The sequence below is a fragment of the Tachysurus fulvidraco genome, chromosome 26, assembly GCF_022655615.1.
Source record: "Tachysurus fulvidraco isolate hzauxx_2018 chromosome 26, HZAU_PFXX_2.0, whole genome shotgun sequence".
NCBI classification, from domain to species: Eukaryota; Metazoa; Chordata; class Actinopteri; order Siluriformes; family Bagridae; genus Tachysurus; species Tachysurus fulvidraco.
In genome coordinates this window covers 4924510-4937935 of record NC_062543.1, presented here as the reverse complement: position 1 = coordinate 4937935, position 13426 = coordinate 4924510, and the positions used below count along the sequence as shown (strand labels likewise).

General features: G+C 35.7%; 2 protein-coding genes across 2 annotated transcripts; one reads left to right on the top strand and one right to left on the bottom strand.

Moving 5' to 3' along the window:
- The first annotated feature begins 1855 nt into the window (after positions 1-1855).
- On the top strand, positions 1856-3942 carry oxt (oxytocin). The gene is made up of 4 exons (XM_027132877.2): positions 1856-1957; positions 2117-2241; positions 2922-3126; positions 3612-3942. The coding sequence occupies exons 2-4, from the start codon at positions 2119-2121 to the stop codon at positions 3737-3739; spliced, it is 456 nt and encodes a 151-aa protein (XP_026988678.1). The 5' UTR covers positions 1856-1957; positions 2117-2118; the 3' UTR covers positions 3740-3942.
- Positions 3943-4218: 276 nt separating this feature from the next.
- On the bottom strand, positions 4219-11851 carry thnsl2 (threonine synthase-like 2). The gene is made up of 9 exons (XM_027132904.2): positions 11583-11851; positions 11112-11341; positions 10831-11025; positions 10009-10161; positions 9315-9551; positions 7795-7943; positions 7596-7721; positions 6317-6471; positions 4219-5764 (listed from the first exon to the last, which is right to left on the bottom strand). The coding sequence occupies exons 2-9, from the start codon at positions 11332-11334 to the stop codon at positions 5548-5550; spliced, it is 1455 nt and encodes a 484-aa protein (XP_026988705.1). The 5' UTR covers positions 11335-11341; positions 11583-11851; the 3' UTR covers positions 4219-5547.
- Positions 11852-13426: the final 1575 nt, after the last annotated feature.

The following is a 13426-nucleotide window of genomic DNA, read 5'->3' as shown; positions in this document are numbered from 1 at the left end:
AATCCCTGGGTGTTTTTAAATCCCACCTTAAAACATAATTTTTTAAGGTAGCTTTTATGTGATTACTTTGTTTGTTATTTATTGGCTTATTTTTTTGTATGGTTTTAGTTTAGTTTAGTTTTAGTTCCTGTACTGTTATGTGTATCTTTTAATTTCATCTTTTTATGTCAAGTGCTTTGAGATGCTTCTTTTAAAGGAGCTATACAAAATAAAAGTTGTTTATTATTATTATTATTATTATTATTATTATTATTATTATTATAAATAGCAACAATGTTTATATATATCTAGATGATAATGAAAGTTTTGAAATCTTGCAATGATAAAAGTCTTTTTTTTTTTACAATTCTGATATTACACAAGATATAAGATATCAAGCAGATGAAAAAAATAATCTTTTTAGCAAATGAAAAAAGTTTGAATGGTTTGCTGTAAACATTTGTGATGCTCTCCTGCTTTAATCAGTCTATAGCAAACAGTTTTGGGTACATCTTTTTTTATCAGGGTTTCTTTTTGCATGTCTTACAGCCATTTAACCAACTGACAAAGTCTCATTGTTGGCTGTATCATTGTTAAGTGTCCACTGTAGCTTCAGATTCCTGTTCTTTTGCTTTTGTAGCTCCAACATATTGGATGTAATGCACAGTTTAAGATGCTTTCCTTTCCACTTCAGTTGTAAATGTGTTACAGTAGCTTTCCTGTCTGCCTGTCATTCTCAATCTGATCTTTTTTGCACTGCTCTTTAGAAAACTAAAGACTGTCTGAACTATTCAAACCGTGCCGCAGTCAAAATTTTGATGGCGTATGTGGAAAAACAGATGTCACTTGATTTACATCTAGGGTTTGAAATTGCAATAAAGACAGTGGAAATTCCATGAAGTCTTGAATAACCAGTGTCTCTGTAATTATATTAATTCATGAGATGTATTCACTATTACACCCTAATTATTGATACATTATTAAAAAACAGGAGGAGTATGACAATCGTTGACCTAAGGGTAATGTATTCACCAATTTGCATTCATCTTCTGCTTTAAGTCATTAATATCATGTATTTTGGGATTGTGTTAATCTGGATATGAGACATGAATAAAGGTAACACTTAATGATCCTGACCTACTTTGGCTAAAACAGACTATCGCTGATCTCAAAATATTCTAGTCAGACGTTCGTGTAAAAAGTTGAAGTGTGTCTAAGAACACACTCGCAGTTTCACACTGTTCGAGTTGGTGGTTATTCACAGCTAACAAAGCGTTCACAAAAGAGGAAAAGGCAATGTTATAAGCTACATACAGTAGAAGATGTATTTAGAATACAAGAATACAAAATGTATTGTGGTGTGTATTAATATCCTAATATATAAATGACATCTAGATGATTTTACCATTTTTTTTTCAATTTGGGAATATTGTACTTACTGTGTAATTATTATAATATTAAAATATTAATATATAGCTCTTTCATAACAGAATCTGGAATACTATTAGTTTATAATGAGCTTCAGGCTAACCATTGTGTTTTTGTGTTAGTTAAACAAGTCCTCATTATGTTTAGTAATAATAATAAGATTATTTTAGAGAGTATTTGTACAAAATGACCTGCTCACGTACCCAGTGTGTTTTGTTACTAAATTCTATACAATAAAGCAAAGGCCATTTAAAAATATTTCTGAATATCTTATTCTGTAATCATATGCACCATCATGGCCTGAGCACTGATGACTCACATCCTTGTTACTGGATCACTAAGTGACCAGAGTTCTGCCCTAATCAGGTCACACAATTAATATCTGGCCAATTAGGATTATTTGAGTGTAATAGGCAGTGATGTGTTAATATCACGTTGTAAAATGAACCTTAAAGCTATATAAAGGAAATGCTTAAGGCTTACAGAAGAACATCAGCTACTGAAGCTACCGAAGCACGCTGTGTTTTATCTTAACGTCAAACTTGACAAAGTAAGTATGCAAATTCTTATTGTTTTTTTTTTGTATTAAAGCTAACGATCATGGTTTATATAATTAGTTCGACTTCATCTCAGATTGAAGAAATAGAATGTGTGATTTATTTCAGCATCTTTGTTAATATCTTTTCCAATGTTTTGTATGTCTTAACAGAGATGTCTGGAGCACCACTTTCAGTCTTCTGCGTGCTGTGCCTGCTATCTGTATGCACTGCCTGCTACATCTCTAACTGCCCCATCGGTGGCAAAAGAGCAGTACAGGACCTACCCACTCGACAGGTATTTTCATTGCTAAACGTAAACCATAAAAGAAAGTAGAAAGTTTATTTCAGAATGAAATAATTCAGCAATCAAACATGATGAGTTGTGCAGTTACATGGAAATAATCAGTGATGAGGTCATGTGATGCCACTTTTTTTCAGTTCATTAAAGAATGACAAGTCATTTTTATACTTTCATAGTTACATTAATTACTGTAGGATATTAAAAAGAAAATTTGTTTCCTGTTATCATTATGTTATAGCAGCCATTCTCACTTTCTCTTGAAATTAGTAAAGAATAAACAAACAAACAAATAAATAAATAAATAAATCATGAATAAATAAATTTACTTTAGAAAAAAAAGGTTAGTTACACAAATGTTAAAGAACTTACAGATTTTTATTTATTTATTTATGTATTTGACAAAATGTTTCCTGATATTCAGAAAGTTTTTCCTTTTATAACCCGTTTTTCCTTTTATGACCTCTGGCTTCTTGCCAAGTACAGTATAATTTTGTAGAAGTAATGTCTCAGTGAATAAAGTCTCTTGCTAAAAGTGCTATACAAACAAAACAAAACAAAAAATCAACTGAACCTAGCTAATAAAAAAATTAAATAAACCATGTGACAAAATTCGAACGGTTGTTTCATACAAATAGTTATTTCATCATAGTTTATGTCATCTTGTCTGTGCTAAGTGTATGGGGTGCGGTCCTGGAGATAAGGGTCGATGCTTTGGTCCCAATATCTGCTGCGGAGAGGAAATAGGCTGCATGGTTGGCACTCTGGAGGCTATGCGCTGCTTGGAGGAAGACTACCTGCCCTCTCCGTGTGAGACTGGAGGAAAACCCTGTGGCTCTGTGACAGGACGCTGCGCTGCACCAGGAGTCTGCTGTGACTCAGGTCAACTGCTGTTAGCTGGCTCAGATAAATGAATTATGTTTACTTAGATTAAGAATCTTCAAAAATTGTTTAAAAAAATCTTATTTACAAATGTAATAAATCTCAAATTTAATATGAAAAAATTGAAATTTTACATACAATATGTTTTCTATTTCTTTCTTTTTTTTTTACAATATATATTTAAAGATTTATTTTACAATACAAAACATTTTTTAAAAATATGATTCAATTTAGCTAACAATTTTAATAAGGCTAGATTTCAGTTGGCTAGAATTTTAGATTTTATTTTATTTTTTTGCTGAGAAATTTTCAACAAACGTTTTTAGTTACAGAAACATCTCAGAAGTATATGATCATCTTTATGTTACAAGCTACTCTTCTTAGAGCTAAATATATTGCTAAAATGCCAGAAACTGGTTAGATCTTCTTTATGACAGTTGAACTGAAACTCTGTATCTGAGACGATATTTTTCTGTGTGATACAGAGAGCTGCACCAACGATCCGTCGTGTCTGGAAGGAGAAGGAGACGTGTCCGCTCACAGTCTACCTTCCAGTGGCAAAGACCTGCTTCTGAAGCTTCTTCACTGGACAAACTACAGGACTTACCAGTGAGACGTGCGTTCAGGGATCACATCATCGTAGGAGAAGCAAAACACCAGCCGAACCATCTGATGACCTTTGTACACAGTTTGTAATGTCAGATGTCGATCTAGAACGTTATCAGATATGAATATTGGTCTTTTATGTCAACGATTGTAATTGATTGTGCTTTTCTGCAGCAATTAAAGTCACTTTATCTGGTGCTTTAACACTTTAACAAGACTTTGTGTGTCCATTTGCTTCATAGCCACATACCAATATCATAAAGGAAAGAAAAATGTGAAAATCAGCAAGTTTAAGGCTTTATTTCAGTAGTAACTTGGTCCTATCTGAGTCCAACAGGTCAAGTGTATTGCACAGGCTCCATAAAGTTAAGGTCACTGACACACACACACACACACACACACACACACACACCGCACAATAGCACAGGAGATATTTCAAGCTTTCCTGAAAGCCAATAAACAATAAGTAAGTGAAACCACATAGAATATTGTGTATAATATAAAGTATTTAATCAGGAACAAAATTAAAGCAAAACATACAGCTGGAAAAAAAATTACACAATTACTGAAAAAAAATTATATTTAAAGAGTTTCTGCAACAGTCCCATCTTTTTACTACCTTTTCAATTCAGTTGGTACATGTATTTTTTTTTTTAAACATTCACATGAACATGAAGAGGAATCCAACACAAAGCTATTGATTTACTAAAACTCAAATAAATCCCATGAACAGTGTGTGCAATTATTTGACCAAATGCATAAATGTCAGAGTCCGGGACGAGAATACTGTAACTGAAAAGCTCATCATGTTTAAAACACGATGCGAATGTAATATAAAAGCATGCAGAAATGAATGTGAGTTCAGTTAAATGACAGAAATGTAAAGAATCCATATTCACAACATGAACACTGTTGATCATGAGTCCTGACGTGACGTGGTTGCAGTAAAACACAGCGTTTGTGATTAATAAAAGCTTCCAAGATAACGATAAGGTAATTTTCACTTTTTGTTTTTAATTCAAGTTTTTTTTATACATGCAAAGCTATTAGTATATAAACTTTAAAGACAACTGAAATAGAAATGAATAAAAATTAGAATATCAAGGAAACGTTCACCCCCCCCCCTCAAATTTAATTCAAACATTGAAAGTTTCATATATTTTAGATTTATTATTATACAATTTATAATTTACAATTTAAAGTCAAAAATTTTAGTATCTGAAAATAGAATGTTTCATAAAAATATATATCGACTACGCTTTGATACAACACTCATCTTTATGGAGGGGGGGCAGTGAGTGACTTCTGGAAGCCATCAAGTCAGCAGTCTTCCCCATGATCATGGTAGTGTGTACCGAGTGTCTACGTGAGAGACCTGGTATTTATACTGCATAAAAAAGAGATTCGCCTAAAAAGTGGAAATGAAATATTCTTGTTTGAGATACGCTTTTTCAATGTTTTTGAGCTACAGGCCATAATTATCAAAAATAAAATCAAAATAATGCTTGGAACACCAACCTTCTCAGATGGGATATGCGAAGAAAATAATTCCACTGTGCTCTAATGTATATGTGGAAATTATAAAGGTTTCCATGCTCCCCATTTAATTTTATTTCATTTCATTTCATTTAACTTTTTCTTAGATGCACTTCTGTATCTACTAATTTATTTAGTATTTTCACATTTTTAATCAAGTTTGAGTGGGTTTTTATACACAGAAATCTTTACTGAATCCAGGCCCAACTATAGATTATTTGAGTATATAAGAGCAAACGCTGGGATTTGATCCCACAACCTTCCAGACACTAAACCTAGTTATAATGTATAAAACAGCGCTCCTTGTTGTCGTGCAGAGCCGATAGCCTCGATGCGCTCTCTTAATGCTCTTTCCCAGTTCTCGCTTTGCTCTAGATGTTTATAGCGAGTCTCCTTTGTCTCCAGCTGCTTTACTACGTCAGGGAGGTCGATGGTTAGGTCTGCTTTCTGTACCGCTTCAAGAAACTTGGCTGGAGAGGCTGTAGCAATGCAGCATCTAGATAAGAGCGTAGAGCATGATTAGTTTGGAACACAACCTGTGGATTGTACAGGCTTTGTGTTTGACTTTGGTGTGAAGTGTTTCCACAGATAAGGAATTAATTTAGGTAAATACAGGTATGTGTGTGTGTGTGTGTGTGTGTGTGTGTGTGTGTGTGTGTGTGTGTGTGTGTGTGTGTGTGTGTGTGAGTGTGTGTGTTTGTTTGAGAGTGTGTGTGTGTGTGTGTTTGTGTGAGAGTGTGTGTTTACGAGTGTGTGTGTTTGTGTGTGTGTGTGTGCGTGTGTGTGAGTGTGTGTTTGTGTGAGAGTGTGTGCGTGTGTTTGTGTATGAGTGTGTGTGTTTGTGTGAGAGTGTGTGCGTGTTTGTGTGAGAGTGTGTGTGTGTGTACAAGTGTGTGTGTGTGTTTGTGTACAAGTGTGTGTGTTTGTTTGAGAGTGTGTGTGTGTGTTTGTGTGTGTGTGTGTGTGTGTGTGTGTGTGTGTGTGTGTGTGTGTATGTGTGTGTGTTTGTGTGTGTGTATGTGTATGTGTGTGTGTGTGTGTGGGAGACCTATTCTCGCCATGCCGGACAGGATGGTGGAAGTGATGCCAGACTCCCACAGCTGTATGAGGACACACCAAATACTGATTTTCCTCCCAGCATCTCTTTATGACCTCTATTATCCCCTCATCAGACACAGAACCTGAACGCATGACTGAACACAACTACATCAACAGAAAGAATATATCAGAGAACATTAAAAAAATATATATATATACATAGTCACTTAGTCACATAGTCACATCACTTCGAAGCACAGCTTTGTAGTCACATTCATAATTATTTAAGAAATGTAATATTCAGCTATTTGAAAAACATTAAAGTCAACTGTAATAGAAAAGCATTTCTACTTTTTAGTGCCTATTTGATAGCAAAAAAAGCACCTGGTTTAACAATATAAGCTTAGCCTAACATCAACTAAAATGCTAGCACATCTGGCTTACACATAATAAAAAAATCTTCTTCATCACAAACTTAATATCAAACTGTTTATAATCACATTACATAACCTAATGTCAGCACACAACCTTTGCTAGCAACCTTTACATAATGTAACAGTTAGACTAATGTTAGCTAGCTTGCTTGACCATAGTTATAATTGATTTTATTTGGCTTATACGATATAATAGTACAGCTAGTACAGCTAACATGCTAACAACCTTGTCTACTGCTTTACATGATGTAATATGTAGCCCAATATAGTGAATTTGGCTGTTGTTTTACCTCATATAATAACTAGCCTTAATGTTAACGAGCTTGACTAGCATACCAGGCTACTGATGTGATTTAATCTGGAGAGATCTGGCTTGCAATATGAGTGATGACACAAGAACAATATGTATTTATGAACCATAAAACACCCAAGAAAGCCTTTTTCCTAAAATCAAAAATGTTAGCATTTTATTTTGAAACTGCATTGGAACATCAGTGCATTATAAGATGCTCAAGTACTGTAGGATTTTTTCTACATTCAAATGGGTAAATCAGAGACCCATAATGTACTCGTATAGAATTTCCCAATTTTTGTAAAAATTTAACAAACAAACAGATAAACAAACAACTAAATAAAAAACGAAGGAAGGTATGAACAGAATGAAATGATACTAACATGTAAATTTCTGCCAATTGTAAAGCCCAGACTTTACATAATAGTTAATCTAGCTAACTTATTAGCAAACTTGGATATATTAATCAGTTATCCTGAAGCTTGTGTCCAGAAAAGTATGTCAAGATGTTAAGGAGTTTCTGCTATGAAATGCACATAAAAAAACAATATAACACCACAGACCTTTTTGTGGAGTGTTTCAGGTAGAGAGAGTGTGTGAGTGTCCTGAAACTGTTCCATCATCCTCTTTACTAAGGCGCCATCCTTCCCAGATAACAGCCAGAACACACGCTCCATGTTATAAGGATCCTAAAAACAGATCGGGATCACACGTGCACTCTCGGGATAAGGCCAGCTTTTTGAAAGGAAAAATGTAAAACACCTGAATGTCGATGGCTGGAGCTAGAGTTTGCTTGACGCTGTCGGTCATAGAGAAGTCTCCACTCTGAACTGCACGGTGCACAATGTCGTTAGAGTTCACCATGGCCACGAGGTGCAGAGGAACCCCCATGTGCTTCACGATGCATCCAGCTACAACCCTCCAACACACACACACATACACACACACTCAGATAAGTGCATGAATGAACTGAATGTACTGTATTTCAACAATTACATGCGATTCAAACAGGGCCTACTATTACACTATGTCTAGCTTGAATTGAGTGATTTAGGGGTTTTGTCAAACCAAACCTCAGCATCTAAATGACCCACATGCTATTGTTGAGATTCTATTGAGCCCGTGTTGATCCAAGAGCTACAAAGCCAGCGGAAAAATAAACAGGAATACCTAAGAATAGGAAGAATGAATGCATCCGCAACACAAACAGCAGCACTACCGTTTCACCTGCCTATATAATAAAGAACCATCCCCTGACTTATTTAAAATCTTTACCAGATGAGACGGTTTTTATTCCTTTCCAAAAAAACATGGCTATATACAATAAGTGGCCCTTTTAATAGGAACACCCATACACCGAAGTTTTCAACAGTTTTCAACAGCCCAGATTTAGTGAGTCTCAAATCCCTTTTCTTAGCTGAAAATAGGCACCTTTGCTGTCATAAACCATCTGTCATGGTCATTTGATTCTTTCTATCTTAAAAAAATTGGAGCAAATAAACATTTATTAAATAGGCTCTGCCTTTTAATGACGAAGTCACATACTGTATAATCATACCTATCCTATACATTTCCTAATTCATGTACTGTAGTGTGTCTGAAATGAGAAAAAAAATGCTGCTAGTATAAAGCAACCCTCTGCTGAATAGATGTGGGTTTGGCCAAGCTTAGAAAAGTTGAAGTTTATGCAAATACAGAGAGACTATTGATGAGTAAGAAGACGGTAGTGTATGTGATGCGTAGAAAAGACCATACACTGTTTCTCTTGTATAATAAGATTATTATAATATATTAGTATGAGTATTATATACATATTAGCGGCAGGAAAAACTTTTTGGAATGTTAGTCGCACCACCCACTGCTAAACATTATTACTATGCCAACCAGTGTTAGAAACGCCTACTGGTGACTCAGTATAGTGACAGGTTACTTTGTAAACACTAGAGCATCGAATCATGTTCAAATCAAGTGTTTGCACATAATCCTGCACTAGTTCTGAAGGAACATACACGTATCTGTCACTGTTATACGTGGCTCATAAGCAATGCTCTAATTTCCTCAAAGATATTTTATTCCATCTTGTCTAATTGATTTCAGGGTTAGTAGCCGTATAATGGTAACCTAATAATACATACTGGCCTTGATTTGCTTCCTGATATGATATTTGACTTCAGAGACATCACGGTGGAAGCCTTCATATTCCCACACACACCTCTTGTTTGACTGTTATTATAATTCAGTAAACAATTCCAGAGGCTTAATGCCAGTTGGACTGTCTGTACCTGTGATATTTCCTGCCCCTCCTGTGGGCACCACTACCTCCACAGCGGGTAGTGTGTCTCCGTCTGTATACTGAACTCCGCTCAGTTGCAGGTAGGCGTATATAAAATGAGAGAGCTGCACCAGAATGCGTGACCAGTTCACTGAGTTCAGGCTCATCAGACCGTAGCGATTCACCAAGTCTCGATCGGCAAACAGCTTCCTCAAAGGCACGTCGATTTCATCCGAACTTCCGTCCGCTTTAAGTGCAGCACAAAGAGAGGTGCATAAAAGAAATGAGAGAATAATGGATGAGACTATAGACAAAAAAGCTCGGGTATGTTCACGACGGCAGGTGAGGACAGGTCATGTGGCGGTTATGTGGCCAGGGATTGAAATAACCTTTGTGTTTTCTATTTATACAAAGATCACAAATCAAGTGTTCATTTTACAATTTTACATAAATTAAATTAATGTTAAAATGAACTAATCTTTGCATTGCACTTCTCAGGATTCTCCAGTTTTTTCCCCAGATCCCATAAACATGCCTGTAGGTAAACAGGCTGCTTAATTAAAATTGCCCCTTGGCATGATATTAATGAATATGTCTGCACATGAGACCTTGCCAAGTACTGAGATCTACCAAAACACTGACCGGGACAAATTTGAGAACATTTTTACCCAAACAGGACATAAGGGAGAAATTAATTTTCTCACCTGCAAAAACATGGACATTGTCCTCTATATGAGTGGTCATCTGTCTCTCCTGCACCTGAGTGATTCGTCCACAAGGGAAAACCACTATTATGTCCACGGCACTAAGATCACACACACTGCTGATGGCTGAGCCTCCGGTGTCCCCAGATGTCCCTGTATTGAAAAAGATGTGTTTCATTCCATTAGTAAGAGGTATATTTCAGTTTTTCTATCATTTTAATTTCAATTCCGTTCTATTTGTATAGCTTTTAACATTCACAAAGCACCTTTACAATAATATATAAATCGATGTTATATACGTTTTACATTGATAAATTTATCCATAGCAAGCAAGAGGTGATGGTGGTGAGAAAAAACTCCCTGAAACGATATGAGGAAGAAAACATAAGAGGAACCAGACTCAAAAGGGAATCCATCCACATCTGTTTGACACGGATACCGTGATTATAAATCATTCCCTTCTATAATCGGTCAAAAAGTGCTATACGGTCAAAAAGTGCAAGTGTGTAACCAGAAAATTCATTCTAGTTATAACATGACGTCTATTTTGGTGAAGTTCCTCATCACTGGTTGGTACTGTTCACTGATGGAGACCTGAGGGTAAAACTGTTGTGAGTGGATTCCAAGTGATGAGGATGGGCATCAGGATGGATCGGGTAGGTCCAGAGAACAGAAGTGGTCATGATTATTAGTAACTCAGGAGTAGTATTTGTAGCTTGACAAAGAAAGAGTCAGACAGACAGACAGACAGACAGACAGACAGACAGACAGACAGACAGACAGACAGACAGGCAGACAGAGAGAATTTTAGATTTTGCTTACCAACGAGGATGATGGCACGTCTGTGGTCCTTACGCAGAAAGTACTCCAGAAAGCGTGTGGTGCAGGTCATGGCCAGATCTTTAAAAGCCAGCGTCTTTCCATGGAACAGTTCCAAGACAGACAGAGAGCCCTTTAATTGCACCAACTTCACCGTATCTGGCACAGAGAACTGGGACAGAGCACCGGATATGAGGTCTGGAATGAAACAAAGAGGCTTTAGAGAAGCTTTAGAGATGCGTTTGGGATAAGGAGGGGAGTAACAGTAGGAGGTTTTGAGGTACCTTCTAAATCATGTTTTGGGATGAGCTGCTCAGAGATGAAGAGCGAACATACTTCACACACAAGCTGCCGGTAAGACAGAGAGCACCAGGATCGGAGAGTGGCAGGGGAGATTGAAGGAATTGTCTCGGGCATGAACATGCCCCCATCTGGAGCATAGCCTGAGAAGAGAACATCTCGGAAGTCCCAGCCACGAACACCTCCTCGTGTGCTGCAGTACTGCATCCTACACCTCTAACAGAGATAATAAAGATGCAACTCTAAACACAGCACAAAAAGTTCAATCTATAACCAAAAATAGATGAGAAGAAAAGAAAACAACAACAAAAACAACAACAAAAACAATTTTAAATTGTTGTTATTGTTGTATTGGAAAAAAACCTGACATTGTTTACCTTGTCTTTTATTTTGTTGCTATGCTCTTAAGTATTGAATCTAATTTGTTATTTCTGTTCAGTGTTTTTCATACTTACAGAAACACTCCAGAAGACCTCAGGGACTGTAGAAACGTCCAAAAGAGCACTAAATAGTGGGTCAAATTCTAGTTTGCTTTTATGTAGGGTGCCTATTTATTATGTTAGTTTGTAAGATTAAATGCAGCCTGAATGACAAGGGAATGACAACAGAACTGGTGCTGCCTTCACGTGTAATCGTAATTCCAAGTAAAAATTACGAGTATGTCGTGTTCACATGAAACATAGACAACGCCAGGTTTATTCGTTTTTTTTTTAACACCGTCACAAATGAATGAGTTAACTAGCTTGCTAGTGGAATGTTAACGATGTTAAAACGTACAGCGTGCATAGGATCGAACATGCTTTTAGATTATTAGAGTTTCCCATTAGAAATTTCGACTTGAAAACTCGTATTTACAGCACTTCTGTTAGCACGTGAATGCAGCTCTAGGAGCCCTATGTACTGTAGTTATACTGCTTTATGGATGAAGAGGATTAGAGTTTACTTTAACACCAGATCAAAGAGCAAAGTATCAGGAATAGATGTTCAAAAGTTAAAATCTATTTTATTTTATAAAATCTCTTGTTCAGGAATCAAAAACAATACCTTGGATTTTACTACATTTACATTTATGTACTGATGTATACAGTATTATATGATCTGAAATGAAAATTAATTTAATAATATATTATAACACCTTTTGTTTTGTTGGAGTAAACATTGAGACAGTAAGACCAAATAAAACATTTCCATAACACAAACAAAAGTGTTATATATATATAATTCTAATTAATTAATAATTATTAATATAAATTATATATATATATATATATATATATATATATATATATATATATAATATTATTATTATTATATATAAACCTCTCCAAAGTTTCCTTCCATGAGTGTCTCCACTATTTCTGGCTAAGAAAAAAGTTGGTGTTTTTTTTATTATATATATATATATATATATATATATATATATATATATATATATATATATATATATATATATATATATATATATTCAGCTGGTTATAGGATTGTTTCAGATCTACCTTACAATTGAATCTGAATTTCATTGTGATCGTGTTCAATCTGATCGATTGAGGTGTTTTCCTCAATCGATCAAGGATTATGATTAGGATTATGACAAGGATTATGATAAGGATTATGATTAGGATTACAAACAGGTTATTTGGTTGTATGCAGTGTTGTACGTGATACGCAGGTATACGCCGTATACCCACTAGGAAATGCCAATGATTTCCGTATACCCACTTAAAAAGCGTGAAGATACGTAACAATATCGTTTTGTAACAGAATTTTCATTCATAAATTCACCCTGTCTGTGTTGCGAACACAGACTGTGGATGCGATTGCGAATCACCAACCATTCTTTGGACCATTGTGGCTTCCGTGGCCTGTGACCTGATCTGACGTCACCTACCAAGGTGGAAAATGAGTTGCTTGGTGGTGTTTTGTGGCGCAAATTTGAAATTAAATAACTAATGTAAAAGAAGATCTGAAACCAAAGCAGACCCAAACTACACTCTGAGTGTTTTCGGAAGCCTGCGCCTAAAGCTACAGCAGCTCCGGGTGACATTTCACCCACAGCCCGAGTACACATGTATTTGGAAAGCTTTGTAAACTACCAGTTCATTCAGTTTATAATATTCTGTAATGAAAGAGTGTTGGTGATAAAACTGAACAAATGTTTATTGTTCACTCTTAAATGTACATTGAAAATTGACAGCTGATAAAACCTGTGCTCCAGGTCCCATATTCATATAACATTTAAGGCTAAATGTAGCTCTTAAAGGTATAAAGTTCACCCAAAAATGAAAATTGTGTTATTTCC

Coding starts and splice junctions, on each gene's coding strand:
- oxt (XM_027132877.2), top strand. CDS start 2,119: ATGTCTGGAGCACCACTTTCAGTCTTCTGCGTGCTGTGCCTGCTATCT. Junction 2,242..2,921: donor AGGACCTACCCACTCGACAG/GTATTTTCATTG, acceptor GTCTGTGCTAAG/TGTATGGGGTGCGGTCCTGG. Junction 3,127..3,611: donor AGGAGTCTGCTGTGACTCAG/GTCAACTGCTGT, acceptor TGTGTGATACAG/AGAGCTGCACCAACGATCCG.
- thnsl2 (XM_027132904.2), bottom strand. CDS start 11,334: ATGCAGTACTGCAGCACACGAGGAGGTGTTCGTGGCTGGGACTTCCGA. Junction 9,552..10,008: donor CAATGTCCATGTTTTTGCAG/GTGAGAAAATTA, acceptor CTGCACTTAAAG/CGGACGGAAGTTCGGATGAA. Junction 7,722..7,794: donor CTCCAGCCATCGACATTCAG/GTGTTTTACATT, acceptor ATCTGTTTTTAG/GATCCTTATAACATGGAGCG.